Source organism: Vulpes lagopus, chromosome 8 (assembly GCF_018345385.1).
Source record: "Vulpes lagopus strain Blue_001 chromosome 8, ASM1834538v1, whole genome shotgun sequence".
NCBI lineage: Eukaryota > Metazoa > Chordata > Mammalia > Carnivora > Canidae > Vulpes > Vulpes lagopus.
This window is the reverse complement of record NC_054831.1, coordinates 68,846,936-68,864,839: the sequence shown is the minus strand read 5'-3', so window position 1 is coordinate 68,864,839 and position 17,904 is coordinate 68,846,936. Positions and strand designations below refer to the sequence as shown.

The 17,904-nt window shown below is 37.9% G+C and overlaps 1 protein-coding gene across 6 annotated transcripts in view; it reads right to left on the bottom strand.

Moving 5' to 3' along the window:
- Positions 1–276: 276 nt before the first annotated feature.
- Positions 277–17,904, bottom strand: part of ST8SIA6 (ST8 alpha-N-acetyl-neuraminide alpha-2,8-sialyltransferase 6) — a 221,314-nt gene continuing 203,686 nt past the window's right edge. For all 6 annotated transcript variants that reach the window (XM_041764896.1, XM_041764898.1, XM_041764900.1 and 3 more), the window contains 4 exons: positions 10,239–10,383; positions 6,408–6,520; positions 3,782–3,874; positions 277–2,332 (listed from right to left, as the gene is read on the bottom strand). In XM_041764896.1, coding sequence (XP_041620830.1) covers positions 1,864–2,332; positions 3,782–3,874; positions 6,408–6,520; positions 10,239–10,383 — 820 coding nt within the window. In that variant the 3' untranslated portion in view covers positions 277–1,863. The remainder of the gene's footprint in view (positions 2,333–3,781; positions 3,875–6,407; positions 6,521–10,238; positions 10,384–17,904) is intronic.

The following is a 17,904-nucleotide window of genomic DNA, read 5'->3' as shown; positions in this document are numbered from 1 at the left end:
AACAGCCACTTATTTATCACCACAAAAAGAAAGATAAATAAATTAGACCTCATGTAACTAAAAGCATGTTCCTTTTGGAAAATATTTATATATGAACTTTGAGGTAATTTACGGAGCTAATAGGTTTCATCTGTGATAGAAGAAGAAATAAAATGTGAACAAAGAAAGGCACAAAAAAATGTCAACCACAATGAAATGAAAGAGGTACTTTGCCAAAATAAGCAATAACAGCAGAGTGTTCTGAAAAGAGAACATTTAGTAAAACAATCATCTGGCTAAGGTAAGAATTCAGAACTTTATTTGTAATTATGCTGCATGCTGACAAGTTTGCTCCACTATTTCTACTCTCCTCATGATGGTACAAAGACAAGCAGGGAAAGTAGGAATATAGTTACTTAGTTAAGTCAAAAAACTTATCCAGTGGATGAAGGGAAGATCTATGTTAACAGGTAGCATCATAATGTACGGGCATGATGTAAAAATCGCAATATTCAGTAGCACTTAAGCTTTGATATTGATGGCTAAATTATTAGTCTTATTTCTCATGTAAATAATACACCTTTCCTTAAGAGAATTAAGTTTTTGTGTATTTTAATCCTTACAGCTTTCCTCTGACATCTGTTAGGTCACTGTTAACTTGTGTTTCACAGAGGCAGGCCCAAGCCACCATTCTCACATGCTACAACCTCCCTTCAAGTGACAGTTCTTGGGGAAAAGACCATGATTTACCTTAAAATATCCTCATTTTGATGAATTAGAATGAAGGGGACAGCTTTTTGATTCCCTCTACCTAGAACCTCTCTTTATCTGTTAACATCTTACTCACTTTCTGGGTTTTTATTCAGAAATTACCTCTTCTCTGAAACAGAAACAGGTTTAATTACTCTTGCCTCTGTTCCTCCTCCTACTTTATTTGTAGCTATGGTAATAACATTTATCATATTGTATCATGGTGGTAGACCATACACACGTCAGCTTCCTCCTGCAGAACTTGGTCACCCTTGTGTCCCTCTCACAGAGTCTGCTATAGGGCCTGGCACGAAGGAGCTGTTTGATCATTATTTTTTAATAATGATTTATTATTTTTTACAAAGTGTGACCCCACAGACAACAGGTAAGAAAAACTGGGTACTATTAACTCTTCATGCTTTTAAAACAGCTCCTGTCAGTGGAAGAGGCTTAAGAGTAAGGCAGGAAGTTAATATAAATTTTAAGGAGTCATTTAAAAATAAAAATGGAGGAGGAAAAAAACTGGCCTAAATCCAACTGGCACATCATTGCAGCTAACGACCCCAGGGAAGGTAATCAGAAGTAGGCATATTACCACCCGAAGAGGAAGACTTCTTTCCTGAATAATCAAGGGTTTACAGTAATTTCTTAGATGCACTCTTTAAGACAGGAAGAAGGATGAGAAGGATATTATTAATAATAGAGGATGCCTGCTCAGGAAAGAACCCCAATGAATACAGGCAATTCAGCTGTTCTCTCCAGGAAAGGTCTTCAAAACAGCATGACTTTTATTATCAGTCCAGTGAGAGTGGAAAGAGCTCTTAGAGATAGTAACAGGGAAATATTTACCAAGTCCCTAGCTCACGCCAAATCTTCTGCCAAGAGTTTTCATAGATTATGACGTTTTCCTATCGTGAGTTAGATTATCATGGTCCCCATTTTACAAGGAGGGAAAGTGAAGAAGATCGAACAACTCCATGAGTTGCTGAGATTGCAACCTTAGCAGGGAGCTTTGATCAAACCAAGTTTCAAGACTTTTCCTATTATGTTCTACATCCACTGCTTTTAGGATTTGAAAACAGCTTTTCACCTACTGCATTCTATTAAAACTATTCCCATTTTAAGACACTATGCTTAGGCTATTTCACATTTGCTAAATTGTAATTTGAGGATTCCTTTCAAGTGAAGTTGGAGAATTTGTCTATATTCTTTGGGCATCTCATGGAAACCGCGTTTAGGTAAGTTGTTGTCGTAGTAGTGATGACTGACAGGTGTGTCTTTCACCGTTCTAGAGAAGGGCCAAAATCCATACAGCTTCACGTGCTCACACAGTTCAACTGCCACACTTGTGATCATCAAGCCAGAGGACAGGCGAAACTCTGTTACACCCTCAGTTCTCCAGAAAAGGGCAAGATTTCTCAGGTACTTGGGATGGAAAAATATAACCTTTTGTCTTGCATTAGACTCTTTGAGTGTGTTATACACTTTGAAAGAGGCAATTGTGTTGGCCCTGAAAGAAAACGCTGGCAGGAGAAGGAATGCGTCTCCATAGGTTGCAATGTCCTCCAGAAATATTTCCTTCTTTTTCTTTAAGTTCCCATATCTGCCAAATTAAAACAAACAAACAAACAAACATCATCATTATAATCAAGTAGCATTTTTGGTTACATGGGCTGAATTTACCACCGGCCGAGCCACTGAACCATCTATATCCCTGCTGTATATAAGAGACAAACCCTGAATTCAGAGGCCAAGTACAAGTAAGATGCCTGTAAGTATCAAGGTCTAGGTCTTCATCTCTCTTTTCATAGTGTCCCTAGGCTTCTACTTTTATTTTCTTACTGGGCTATATCCTTACTGGACACACATTTCTTACATTATCTTCCAGCTCAGTAATTTTTTTCTCTAAGGTTGCTTTTTGATACAGAAATATCTTCCAAATTAATAATGATTAATGTTTTCCTAAACATAACACACTCTTAAAATGTCTATACATTAAAAAAATCACTGAGTTGCACACTTGTGCTCTGTGTATCTTTTTGTACATGTGATCATAAAACAGGTTTCCTTTAAAGAACCTTAAAAAACTATATTCATACACACACACACCCATTTTAAATTTCCTCTATGTATTGCCATAGCTTTATATGCTTGATTTACATACTACCTTAGTAAATATACTAGTATGCATGATTGTGTATAGAAAGTAAACTTTTGGGATACAGGTACAATATTTTGTATTATCTTAAGGGATTCTAGAACTATATGAGTATATACTTTTATGGTGTATTGTATTAATAATAATTATTAGTCAATTTTGGTGAAAATGTATATATGGGATTTTTACTAATTATTAGTCAATTTTGATGAAAACAATGTATGAATGGGATTTTTACTAATCAGGAACATTTTTTAGTGGCTACACTGTGCAAATGAAATACAGGAATTATTTTTTGGTAATAAACCATCCATAGTAAAAACTTTTTTTTTTTTTTTTTGGCCAGGTTCTCCTAAAGGCTCATTCATTCTCTGAAGTTTCTAAATAAACTGTTTCATCAAGAAACTGCTCCCAAGATAAAAGAGTAATGCTAACATTCTGAAAGAAAATTCTCAAAAGTAACTTCACTATTGTTAAAAAAGATGAAGAGATAAATGAGTTTTCACTTGATTAGTAATATTCAGCTTATGACATTGGAAGTGCAATTGGTTGGGTAGCCCAGCTGGTTCAGAGGTAGAATGTACAACTCTTGATTTCAGGGTTTTAAAGTTTGAGCCTCACATTAGGTATAGAGTTTACTTTAAAAAATAAAGTCTCTAAAATAAAATAAAATGGGTTTCTTTAAAAAAAAAAAAGAGGTAAAGTTGCTCATACCTCTTATGAGCCACAACCTCGAAGAAAGTAAAAAAAAATATGAATATATTCTTATATCTTTCCCCAAAAATCATTCTGGCTGTATTGCAAGTCATTTGAACAACAAGATTAGTGTTCAAACTAAGAAACACGTTAAACAATAAATGTTCTCAAACAGTTATATAAGTCAGAGATACTTACTTTAGTCTTATGATACTGGGATTTACAGTCACAACATTGGTTTTGCTCCCAACATCTTTACTAATATTTCCTGTGATTGGGGGGAGGTTACATCTGAAATTTGAAAAAAAAAAAAAGTATTTTCAAAATGCAACTTATAAAAACAACTGTGTACACTTACCTGTATACATATGATCACTGTCATTTTATTGAAGAAAATCATAGCTGTTAAGGAGTTCTGCGAAATACATAAATTTGATAAAAGCTTTCAATATTAAGACCCTTACACATATCAAAATGAGAAATGACATTACCTTGCCTAGCTTTTGAAGAGTTAATAATCCTTTTATTAGAATTATTATTTCTATTAATTCTATTCCCACAGTGGTATGATCATCAATTTACAGATTAAAAAAAAAAAAAAAACAGAGGGACTGCGACAAGTTTACAGAGTCTGCCAGAAGCAAAGACTACATTAAAAAAAAAAAAAAAAAAAACTCCAAACCCTGAAATCTCCTGATTCCCATATGGATAGTTTTTCTAGCAAATTATGCTGTTAATAAATAAAACCCCAATGTTCTCATAATGATGTTTTCATATAAATGTTCTCTTCCTCCTTTGAGCACTAATTTGTTTTTAGTACTCAAAACAAATTAAGAATTGTAATTCTGAGTAGTTATATTCCTTTCACAAAAAAAGGGAAAGTTGGTTATGACTCCCTAAGTATTGTTTGCAGAATTTCAAGTAGACCATTTCTTTAAAGCTATACATACAAAGGGAGCATCTGAGTGCTTCCTAAGGAAAGCTGTTTCAAGTTGATGTGTTCTGCAGAACTGAGCTTGAAATAGTATTCCACATTCTATGAAACATAAACTCAAATGGACCGTGTCCATCTCTCATTGATAAAAAAAGATGTTAGAAAATAATTAAATATGGCACCTTGTGAAAAATACATATTAATCACAGATAATACAGAAATGCCTTCATTAATGGACATCCTGTAATAACAAATCTACTTTCTAATACAGTCCCATATATTTTTTAAAATCAAAGGTGATTTCCAAGAGAGTATCATAGGAGACTCCAAGGAGAAATATTGAGTATTGTCTACATACAGTGGTAGTTGGTAAAACCACTCATCATCTCTTTTTGTTCCTTACCCACTTAACTAGTAGCTCCCTAACTTTTGAAACGGAAAACAAATCATAATAAGCAGTTCCCAGATTGTCATGATAAAACTCTGAACATGTGCAAAGTACAGGCTTAAAATTTAAATAAATTTTAATGACCATGACCACATCTAAACCCTCATTTGGCCATTCAGTCTGGAAAGGTCAGTTCCCTGATACAGGGAACTCTATCAGAAACATTCATGTCCTCAGTGAATGTAGAATCCAGAAATACGCAACGCACACTTACTGCAGAGTTATAAATTAAAAAGATTTTAAGATGAGATTTTTGTTTTTATTTTTTAAACCTAAACTTGTATTTCCTGTATCTGCTATTAGGTAAAATGGATGTGTAGCCATAATACACCCTACAGATGTTTTGAGAATTTTAAGTCTATAAAAAGTCTATTACAAGAAGAATTATTTATCTTCATTATGGCTTTTTCATACTGAGTGCTTTAACAAAATGGCTAAATCATTTGGGTATTGGTCATTTTAACAGAATCATGAGGAGCACATTCAATGACCCACTGGACTTTCAGGTCTATTGTTCGGTCATTACCTTTAGCAATAAAAACTTAAATGAGATTAAAGCGGTGGGACGGGGAGGGGGAAGCTACTGATTGAAAATCCTGCTTCTTTTCAGGTGCTAAAAAGGGCAGCATTAAATCAATAAGGATCAAAGGCTCTCCTCTGATGTATGAAATCAGTGCCCCTGAAATAGGAAGAAACAGATTTCGACTCACTTTTTAAAAAGGTGCATTTCAATTGAAATCCATCCTCACAGGGATGAATCACCTTTCCATCGTATCCTGAAAGCACAGAAATTCTGCAGCTTGGCTTATTAGCACAAGCACACAGAGAAACCACGTTTGCATCTGTTTTTGCAAGCTAGCTGGTACTGAGGTACAAACACATTTGAAAAGACCAGAATTTTGAAGCTCCACTATTTAATTTCAAGTCAGAAAACTAAACAATGATGTTGCATGGTAATACAATGCTTAGGTTATCATTTTCTCAAATATTATCTGAGAACAAAAGTTTCTTGAAATGCTCTGTGTGTGTGTGTGTGTGTGTGTATATATATATATATATATATATATATATATATATATATATATATATTTCCCCCATTTTTCCTGGTGAGCCTGGGAGATGTTCTCCAGAGTCCTTCTGAGAGAGCCATGGTATCCTTAATACACAGAAAGCTCTGACAAGTCCTGCAGTGAAGATCCTCTTTCACAATGATTTCAAGCAGAGCTTCTCCAAAGTGGCTATAGTGCAGTTTTATCCTTCTGGTTTTAACATTCTGAGGAACTCGTGATCCATTTAACACTTCAGGAAAGGCTACCTAGATCATTTGTAGACTTAAGCAATACAGCTCAAAGGTCAAAATTTACATGGAGTGTCTTTACAGCATCCCTTTAAAATATCCAACTGATCTTTGGTTTCAAGGAAACTAATCTGACAGGCCTTACCTAAAAACGAAGTCGGATTTATCTATTTCAGCTCCACAAAGAGACTTGTTCAGAATTCCCCCATTTCCAACCACTGCACACTGATTGTAGGGATACTCCACGAAAGGCTGAGACTATGAGGAGACAGTAAAAAACCATCACGACATAGCTTTAGTTTCAGAATCATAAACATCATCAATTTAATTCAAGCAGCTTGATTTTTACACAGGCTAAGGAAAGAGAAAGAGCAAGGAAAAAAGCAGAAGTAGCATGGCCACAGCAGCTTGATCAACTTATGACTTAAAAACTTATGACAATAAAAAGTCCTGCAAACCTGCATTTCCTTTCTCTTGAGAGGAATATACAGTGTATCATATACCTTAAAATAACATAAAATATATTTGTACATAAAATATAACTTAATGTATCTCACATCACATAATTAAGTACCTAACATCAGATTGGCAAAATCCCACTTTTGGCCTTTCCAACAGACAGGAATGTTTCCAGCAAAATAGAGGAAATAAAGCAATTAGAAAGTATCATTAAGTCCTCTATTCTTGGGCATAAAATTAATAGCTAATTTAGTGGAAGTTTCCTGTGCTTCTTAAATAGTTAGACCTTCAGGCTCAGTGATGACATGAGATTTATGCCTGCCATCTCTGCAAATGACCAGCCACGGGGCTACAGGGACGCCTACGAACTCTGTGCAGACATATTTCAAATTAATTTCCAAGGCCTGAATCTTTTATATTTCCTCCAAGGACCTGACTTGCCCACCCTAAAAGATTTTCCCTTTTTACCAAATCCTTCCCAGTCTGACACATAACTTCTCAATTTAACGGTGTACTTTCCCTTTGCTGGTCACTCTCCCTGAAGTTATTAGACGTGACCTTGAGCTGCACCAAGGGTACCAGCCCAGCCTCTACAGTGACAAGGCCCTGATTCACCTATTTTGTCCTTAGAATTCGAGTGGCGGTCCCCGAGGGCAGAGAGTGTGATTATTACTTTTAACTTACCCTCATCTTTCACCGTAGGCCTCGCCTGTTGTAATGTACACAGTATGGTGATGGTTCAGTGAGTGCTGGGGGCCACCTCCAGGGTTGTGCTGGGACTCGCTTGTACCAGGTTGTGGGAGCCAACTGGTAAACAGTTGGGAATTTGGTGAACTACTGTGAAATCACTGGTAAATTTAAATCAGCTACTGTGGGGGTATGTACACCACTAAAATCAGTCAATAGTACAAACCAGGGCAGCGTAGGGCCCAAAGCCAGTTTACCAGCACCAAGGCAACAGCTCGCCAGTATGTTCTGAGAAGCCCAACAGACTCCTGAATCCCTCTGACTGTTAGATGCCCTTTATGAGCCATCTGAGAGACGCCAAACAAGTAAAGAGAACTCTGGTTCTGCACTTCTAGGTTTGTCTCTAACAATTAAGAATCATACGGTACTTACTATACGAGACACGCTATTCCAAGTGTGTGACTTACTAACACATGTAATCCTTATGAAAGTTCTATAGATGGGAAATAAAAGCATGGGTTTAAGTAATGGCTAGCAAGTGTCAGAGCTGGGACTCAAAGCCCTGAAAGAGTCCACACTCTTATTCACTACACACTACACAGCTTCTCACATTCAACGAATAAAATGTAGATTTAATTATATGCCTTATTTCTCTTTGTATCCGCAATACCTAACAGAAGACAGGGGACCTGGCTCTTAAATTAATGGTTCCTTGATACCTTAGGTTATTTCAAGTCCACTGTACTCCTAGTTCAAGATGTCTTCAACCTGAGTTTACTAAATGGTATCATGATAAATTCTGAATTTTAGAGTGGGGAGGATGCAAATATCCGCTTAATGGTACAGCAGAAAAGATTACTGAAGGAAAACATGTCTCCAATTAAGCACTCAAAATAACGCATGTTTTCTCTGCTTCTTGGTCCACTGGGGTAAAAAAGGCCCATATGCTTTGGGATCTCATGTATCAGTAAGAGGAACCTACAATGCTTCTTAAAAAAAAAGCTTCTAAGAAAGTGGAAAATTTGTGCTAGGTTGAGCAATGCCTCCCCATTGCTCGCTCTGGACAAAAACCAACTTTGTTTTCTTTTCAAATAACTTAGCAAAGTGTTTGGAGGAAATGACTTCATGACATTTATCAAAAGTACCCATTGTGATTGTCGTTCTCCTGAGGGGAGTGTGGCAGAGACCAAGCAGGGTGGGTGTGCAGGAAGCAGGGGGGCAGGAAGGAGGCCAGTTTCCTCAAATGCCTCATCTCCACAAAGGGAGTGCTAGAAGCATCACAGGAAAGTGGCCCCACTTTGCAACTGTTTCGGTACTGACTTCAGAATTACCTCCTTCCCAATTTTGAAAAATCAATGCAAATTTGGGAAATGGCTGCTGTTGGTAACTGCATACAGAATTATTAAGCCTAGGTTATTCTTTCCAAAGTGCCAATTAGAAGCCAAAAATAAATAAATAAATAAATAAATAAATAAATAAATAAATAAATAAATCCCAGCAGCTCCTCCGTTCTCATCAGTCTAAAGCATAGAAAATGCTAGAAAAAACTGCAAGGGTGAAAGAGTTACTCGTGGTGAATTTCCTTGATTGGGAATATAAACATTCTGTACTTATCTTTTCGGTTATTGGTAAATTTAATGCATCACGAAGGCATTTTTAAAATCCTTTGTGGGGTTTTTTGGGCTTTTTTTTTCCTTCTAAAAAATTTGCCATATTTTTTCTCTATCATTTTCTATTCATTTTTAAAATCATTCCCAGGCAATAAGTCTTCCTTTGAATTATAATAGTAAGAGAAAAACTGGAACAACTTACAGGACCAATAAATTAGTTGAAAGAAGTCAAAGGTCCAACAAAAGGGAATTAATTGCAAGCACTGAATATTCTACAGTTGGTAAACTGTGTTATATAAGGTCATTCCATTTTTGACCAGACTGACTTGCTTAATTGCTTTTAATCCAATCATGAAAAAAAGACCAAGAGTGTATGTTTATAAGCAATGAGATGTTCTTCATGACAAAAATTCTCTCCAAGTTTGGATTTATATTCAAGAAGTTTATTCTTGTAATAATACTGTATCATTACTCATTAGTTTATTTAATGAATAGGTAATGAATACATATATGCACTGGGGAATGTTCTGGAGCTTGGGATACATCAATGAACATATCCCACAGAAATCCCAAAATGTGAGGTTATGCTCACTGGCCACAAATTTTTTTTAAGAGTGATTTATTTATTTTAGAGAGACAGGGCACAAGCGGGAGGTGCAGAGGATAAAGGAGAGGAAGAGAGAGAATCTGAAGCAGATGAGCCGCACATAGGGCTTGATCTCACAACCTGAGCTGAAACAAAGAGTCAGTCGCTTAACCAACTGAGCCACCCAGGCAACCCCACTGACCACAAATGCCTGGCATATTTACTTCCTAAAGATTAGCCACATAAACCCACAGTTCTTTGTGAAGGAATTGAGTCAGTCACCAAAACTGACAACTGGAAGAACCTTATTCCAGGTGAAAAATGGTCCTCTTCCCAAGCCCCAGTAATTACTATGCAGAAAGCCCAAGTACCTCATCTCACACAAGGATGAATCATGAAGACTCAAGGACTCGGAGAGCTTATCATGTAAGATATAAATACCACTCCCCGAAGAGCCACTTGCGTTCAGAACTGCCTTTTAAAAATGGACCACTATAACCATCTTTTATATCAAAGCAACATATGGTATTTTAATTCTAAATTAACTCCTCCATTAGTATAAGTTACAGCTTAACATGGGAGAAAAGTCACCTGGAATGGTGACACAAATAAACCACAACAAATCTTTACTCACCACTGGAAACATATTAAAAATGTTCTCTCTAATTAGGATTTCGTTTTTGCTTTCCACCTCATAACTCATGTTGGTCCCAGCTGGAGTGTTATTCTGAGAAACAATGAAGTTTTGAGCAGCATCACAACAGGAAGCAAGTTTTGCTCTGCGAAGGATAAGAAAAAAGTGAACTATGGGACGAGATTAAGAAACCAGAAATAGAGGCTACAATGTAAAATGCAAGAGGATTTTGCCATATTGGCTTTCAGAAAGAAGAGAAATCATTCACATAGATGGCATTTCTATCTCTTTCCACCCTAACTGGCCTGGACAGTTGAATGATAACCTAGCAGCATCAAAGAGCAGGGAATGGGAAAGATGCTTACGCTCAGGTTAAGGACCCTCTCACCAACAGAAAACACTCATGAACATAATGGTTCACGTATAAAAATGTCCTCCTAATGATAATGTTGTAACATTAAAGAGAAAAATGACAGGATATAACATAATTATTTTATAATAATTATAAAGTACAGAAACTAAATTAAGGACAGTGTACAAATTGTCACCAAAGCAACATGTAGTCATTTACTAGGAGACAAGTCCAATGAAAAGAAGAATCATTCAACACAGTGATTTGTTTCTAGCTTTACTGATACAATTCGCGAGTGCAAATTATTTATATTTAAGGTGTACCACTTCATGTTTTGCTATGTTTATATATTAAGGAGTAATCACCACCACAATCAAGCTAATTGACATATCCATTACTTTACATAATTATCACTATTTTATTTTCTTTAGTGGTGATATAATTAATATTTATCCCTTTAGCAAATTTCAAGTATACAATATAGTATTGCTATCCATAGTCACACTACTGTAAATTAACATGGGGAATTTCTAAGCCAAGGGAATTTAAAGTTGCCATTCCTTATAGAAAGAATGTAATTTAGTATCAGGTTATTTTTAAAAACTCTTACTGTGGAGTGAAACATTATTAATAGAACATAGACCCAGTTAGGTCCTTCCAGGGATCATCAGGGCTTGCCCCTGACCTCTGGCAGGTTAATCTAGATCCACTCAGAATTTATATTTTGTTTACATAATTCTCCAGGTATGCAGATTCCACAGCATCACTGATAATTATTCCAGCGTTTAATCAACCTTGAAGTCAAGAGACCCTTCCATTTGCACAACTCACCTATCTCTTCACTTGAATCCATTTCCCTTATTATAGTTTTTCATAGAATCTCTCCATAAAAACACTTCATGTAATTGAAATGGTAATAATCAAATAATCACGCAGAACTTGAAGCTTTCAATCTAAAAGCATTTAGAGAAGTTCCTCTTCTCAGATTTTCCTCCTAGGACCAGTCTTCCATTACTATAGTCATCTTATTGCTCTTTAAACCTGTACTTACTTCTCCATGTTAAAATACATATCAAATAGACTCTTAACTATAGAGGACAGAGGTTTGCTGGAAGAGGGGGAGGTTAAATGGGTGATGGGTATTAAGGAGGACACTTGTGATGAGCACTGGATGTTGTATGTAAGTGTTGAATCACAAAATTCTACTACCAAAACTAATATTACGCTATATGTTAACTAACTAGAATTTAAACAAAATCTTTAAAAAATATGTATCAAAGCTGGGTTCAACCATAGCACAAAGGACAGTGAATATTCAGTGAACAGAACTGACACTATCGTTGCTGACATCCTAGATTCATAACTGGTCCTTCCCCATTTATTGCTTTTGGTCCTGGCGGGTATACTTTTGTACAAGTTCCTGTTGAATTTTGTCCTTTTGAAAAAATACAGTGCTCTAATCTGTCACAGTCATTTTGAATTATATTCCAGTCTTCCCAAATTTCAATAATCCTCAGGGTATGAGAAGCCAGTGCTGTGATATCATTTGTACCCTAAAATCAATATTTTCAACAATCCTTATCAGTTAATTTATTATCATTAAAATAGTACATTCTGGGCAGCCTCCATGGTTCAGCGGTTTAGCACCGCCTTCAGTCCAGGGAGTGATCCTGGAGAACCGGGATCGAGTCCCACGTCGGGCTCCCTGCACAGAGCCTTCTTCTCCCTCTGCCTGTGTCTCTGCCTCTCTCTCTCTCTCTCTCTCTCTCTGTGTGTGTGTGTGTGTGGGGTGGGTCTCTCATGAATAAATGAGTGAAATCTTTAAATAAATAATAAATAAATACGTAAGTAAGTACATTCTTCTTAACTGAATTCTATCACCTGCTTATTATCCCTCTTTGGATTTCAGAGCCTACCATGTCTTAAAGATAGTTTGTGGAGATTAACAAAAGGAAAAATTGAAAATGAAATGACGTGTAGGCAAAAACAGTACACTAAGTGGTTTTTAATAATAAATTTGATCTCAACAACTCATGTGGCATACTGCGAATTCAGAAATCCTTATGTGTTTATCATTTTAAATATCTCTTTTATGCAACATTTTGAGCAAAGGTAATGGAATAAATTCTCATTTACCTTTGACAAGTAGCTTGATTTCTCTAAAGATATTCAGTGCTTAAGAATATTACATCACCAACAAACACTAACTGCTGTGTCTCTCATGTTTTTCTTATATTAAAATCTTTTTCTGAAATTTCATCCTTAACACTATAACATCCTTATAACATTTTCCAACCTATAGAAAAATGTGAAGAATTGGAAGAGCACTTGAACAACTACCAGCTAGATTCTTCAGTGAACTTTTTTTACATTTGCCTTTATTGTGCATCCATCCATGCATTTTTGTTGTGGTGGTGATTACAATGCAAAGTCAATACAAAACAAAAACAAAAACAAAAAACAAAGTCAATACAGATATCAGTACACTTCAGTCCTAAAAACCTTAATATGTAGATCGTCATTTGTTTCTATTTTGGGGGAAATTTACATAAAATAAAATCATAAGCACATTTGAGAAATTTTGCAAAATGTGCACGACCTTGTAAAAATGTGCACAAACTCCTGAAAAAATACAGAATATTGCCAACCCCCCCAGAGAATCCCCTATATCCCCCCCAGCCAGTCTCCAGCCCTCCCCACCTCCAGACGAGCACTTTTCTGATGAGTTTAATCAAAGATTAGTTTTGCCTGTTCTAGAATCTATATAAACAGAATCATATAGAATGTATGCTTTTCAGTATAAGTGCTCTTACAATTCATCTGTGTTGCTGGGTGTTACCAGTAGTTTGCTCTTTTTTCACTGCTGGACTAGTATTCCACTGTATGGATGTGTCAGAAGCTGTTTAGACATTGCCCTTGCACTCATATTAAAAAAATCACTATCAAAAATCAATGTGAAACACCTTATCACTCATTATAACCTCCCAGGAAAAATATCAGAATAGTTATGCAAAATTTCACTTCTGAAGTTTGTCTTTACTGGCCTATGGGACTTTTTAAGGCTTTATATTCAGTAGCAGAATTATAAAGTTATGTTATCACTTCCCAGCTCATCCATGTGGTAGAGACCCCTGTAACAGCCAGTGTCAGTATAAAGCTGAGGTACTTATGACACATAGAAGAAAATGGAATTTTATCTCTGCTATCTCATTTCCATCATCCCCAAACACAGTCGCTTCTGATCTTTGGGGACTCTAAAATCAACTAGTTATGTTCACAATAATGGGCACATAGCATATTTCCCCTTGTTATATAAAAGAGCAGGAAACATTAAAAATAAAAAGGACACTATTGGTATGTGATGTATAATGTTATGGGTGGATTTGGGCCAAGTCAATGCCAAGATAGCTACTTCTGGATCTGTGAGCATGTGTCCAGAAGAGATGAGTGTTTGAATGACTGGACTGAGTAAAGAAGACTGTCCTGCCCAGTGCAGGTGGGCATCATCCAATCTGTTGATGGTCTAAGTACAATAAAAGATGGAAGGCCAATCTGCTCTCTGCTTGAGCTGGGAAATCCAACTTCTCTTGTTATTTTTTTTAAATTTATTTATTAATGAGAAACACAGAGAGAAAGAGAGTGCAGCAGACACAGTCAGAGGAAGAAGCAGGCTCCACGCAGGGAGCCCGACGTGGGACTCGATCCCAGGTCTCCAGGATCACACCCCAGGCCGAAGGCGGCACTGAACCGCTGAGCCACCAGGGCTGCCCCCAACTTCTCTTGTTGTGAGTCATCATGCTCCTGGTTCTCAGATCTTCAGAGAACTTCTTACACCCCTGCACCCTTTCCCCCAGTTTTGGGGCCATGCAACTCAGACTGGAACTTACACCATTGGTTTCTCTGGTTCTCAGGGCTCAGGTTTGGACTGGAACTACACCACCAGCTTTCCTGGATCTCCAGCTTGCAGATGGGAGACAATGGGACTTCTTAGCCTCCATAACAACTGTGTGAGCCAATCCTTCAAAATAAATCTCTTCCCATGTATCAAGATATATCCTACTGATTCTGTGTCTCTAGAAAACCTCGATACAGATACTGGTACTGAGAAAGGATGGGGAGTGCTGCTGAGAATACCTAAAAATACACAAATGGCTTAGGAACTGGATAATGAGAAGAATTTTAGAGCACATGCTAGAAAAGGCTTAGATTTCCATGAACAGAATTTTAGAGGCAATTCTGTTAAGAGCTCTGGAAGAAAAGAGGAGAGCTATAGAAAAAGCTTCCATCAGAGAATAGCTAAGCGATCCTGAGCAGATAGACATATCGACATTACATAAAGGCCATTCTGATGAGGACTCGGATGGAAATGAGGGAGATGTAATTATGAAAGGACAACGGAGAAAAGGCGACCCTTCTTTTAAAGTGGCAAAGAAGTTGGCTTTGAATTGTGTTTGAGCTCTAGTGTTTTGTGGAAGGTACGTGCTGGAACTGGATATTGAACTGAGGCGATTCCTAAACAAAATATTGAAGGAGCAGCTTAGTTCCTCCTGACTGCTTATCATAAAATGCAAGAAGAGATGACTTGAAGATGGAATTATAGTCAAAAGCAGGACTTCCAGTCAAAAGATCTGGAAAATCTCAGCCTATCCACATTGAAAAAAAAAAAAAAAACCTGAGAAAGTATGTTCAGGAGAGAACACTAAGAGTATGGCCAAGCATCTGTTTGATAAGGAGATTAGTGTGGGTGTGAACCACAGACTTAATCAGCCACCCAGCAGGAAAACTACCTCCTACCAGAGGAAGGAGACAGCAAGGAGCAAAGAAAGGCTGCTGGGTTGAGATTTTACAGGATGGGACCGCACTGCTATTTGGCTGCGAACACACACTATACTTCAAGATAAGGGAAGGATGACCCCAAAAATTATTCAAGCTATCGGGAATGCATCCTTGATTTCAAGAAGGGGAGACCTGTTTTCGACAGGTCAGATGGCCTCTGCTCAAAGCTGTGGGGGTGGGGCCGTCTGGGAACTGGATCCCTGCCTGCATAGTCCGGGAACAGGACCTCACCTCCCGCCCCAGTGAGCCTGAGAGTTTAAGACGTTTGTCTTGCTAAATTCTGTACTTGCTTGGGACGGGTCATTCCTCCTTTCCTGGTTCTCCATTTTGGAATGAGAATGTCTATCCTGTGCTGGTCCCAGCAGGGTATTCTGGAAGCACATGACTTGTCTGGTTTCCCGGTTCACAGCTGAGAGGAATTTTGCTTCCTCTACCTCAGGAATTTTGCTACCTCAAGTTCACCCATTATCTGATACAGGTATTTAGATTTAGAGGATATTTAGATGAGACTTTGAACTTGGAAGGTGATGCTGGAACCAGTTAAGAATTTGGGGGCTGTTGGGATGGAATGGATTCATCTTGCAAATGAGAAAGATATGAATTCTGGTGGACGGTGAGCAGAATATCATGGACTAAGCATTTGTATTCTCTCAAAACTCCAGTGTAGACGTCCTATCCCCCTGTGATGGTGTTAGGAGGTGGGGCTTTTGGGAAGTGATCAGGGTTAAGTGAGGTCATAAGGATGGAGTCCTTGTGATGGATGAGTACTCTTTTTAAGGGTCCTCAGAGAACCTACATTCCCCCCCCTCTGCTCTTGGCCACATGAGGACAATAAGAAGGCTCTCAGTCTGCAACCAGGAAGAGACCCCTCACCAGAACTCAAGTGGCCTGGCACCCTGATCTCAGATTTCCAGCCTCTAGAACCAGGAGAAATAAATGTCTGCTGCTTATTAGCCACCCAGCCATTGTACTTTGTGATAACAGCCAAAACTAAGACACTAGAAAACACGCTCTGACCATGACACCTACATTGTCTGTCATGTGTCATGTCGTTCCACGTTCCACAATAGGAAATGTCCAACCAGGCCAGCATGCACAAATCATAAACTTGTAAAGCACCACACTCTTCCCAGAGAATTTTCACACCCGTTATGTCACCTGATTCCCATGACAACAGAGAGCCAGAAGATTACTCCCATTTCAGAGATGAGAAAACTGGAGTCAAGAGAGGTGAAGTGGCTTGACCAAGGCACCCAGGTGATAAATGACTCCAATCTATGTCTTTTGACATTCAATTCTCTGCAATTTACACTACAGTGTGTTGTAACTGGGGGGTCGTATTCTCACTTGAGCTTCTTGCTTCAGGATGCTTTCTGTAAGGGCACCACCATAACACAGGGCTTCCCAAAATAATTCTGATAGTGCCTCACTGAAAACTTGCCCAGGCACAACACAAAGGTGGAAAAAAATTTACATATAAGTGCTTCAAACCCTATATAGAGCTGAGACATTCAAGGCTCATGGTTTACATGACACAGGGTCCCCCACAAGATCAAGATTAAAATGGTCCAGCCAACACACCCCAGTGTTTAGGGAAAAGAAACCCCCAGCTTGATGATGATCTGATGCTTGCTGCATCATACCTTCAGCAACTTCCTCCACAAAATCCAGTTTTCAGTTTCCAAAAGCAAGACTCCTCTCTGTGCCTAGTAAAGAACAGAGACCTTGTGTACTGCACGGAGTTCCAGAACTGAAATGAATTTATAAGTTAAGCACTTCAAAAGTGCTTAACTCTCAAGAAGCAGGTTTGTCCTGAAAGCATCGAGCTTACCATGTTTAGCCTTCACCTATGAAGACGGTATCTGAAAATGCACAAATCACCTTTGTATCACAGTTGGTCCAGCAGATATACTTCGGAGAAAGGGATTTATATTAAAATCGCAGAAATTCCTTTTTCTTTTATGCTGCAGGTACTCAGTGTCTCCCTGGTTTATTTTATTTATTTTTCTGTTTTGTTTTTTCCTGTTCAGTTTTAGGTCTTCAGTTTTGAATGGGATGCTTCCTGGATTCCCATGAAATGTTAATTAGTGCCTCAGGCTCCAGAGTCCATACCGAATGCTAACAACCTAACTGTCCCAGGGAAGAGCTCACAGGCAGCTCTTCTGTTCATCCAAATCTCCAAAACTCATTAATGAGATGTGGTACAGGCAGGATGAGACAGAAGGAACAAGCACTTTCTAGGGTTTAATCAAGAGCTACCTCTTTCTGAGATCCATGCTCTAAGATTCTCATGAGGGTCTGCAGAAAAGGAGTTGTAAAACCTGAAAGCCCATACAACTCCCAGAGACTTATTACCATCCTGATAGGTTCTCAGTCACATTTCTTTTCCTTTGCCACAACCATAACATGCTTGGGTCAAGTGATACAACGAATTCCTCTTTTCCTATGGATGTCCCTTTTCTTGAACTTTCTTCTGTT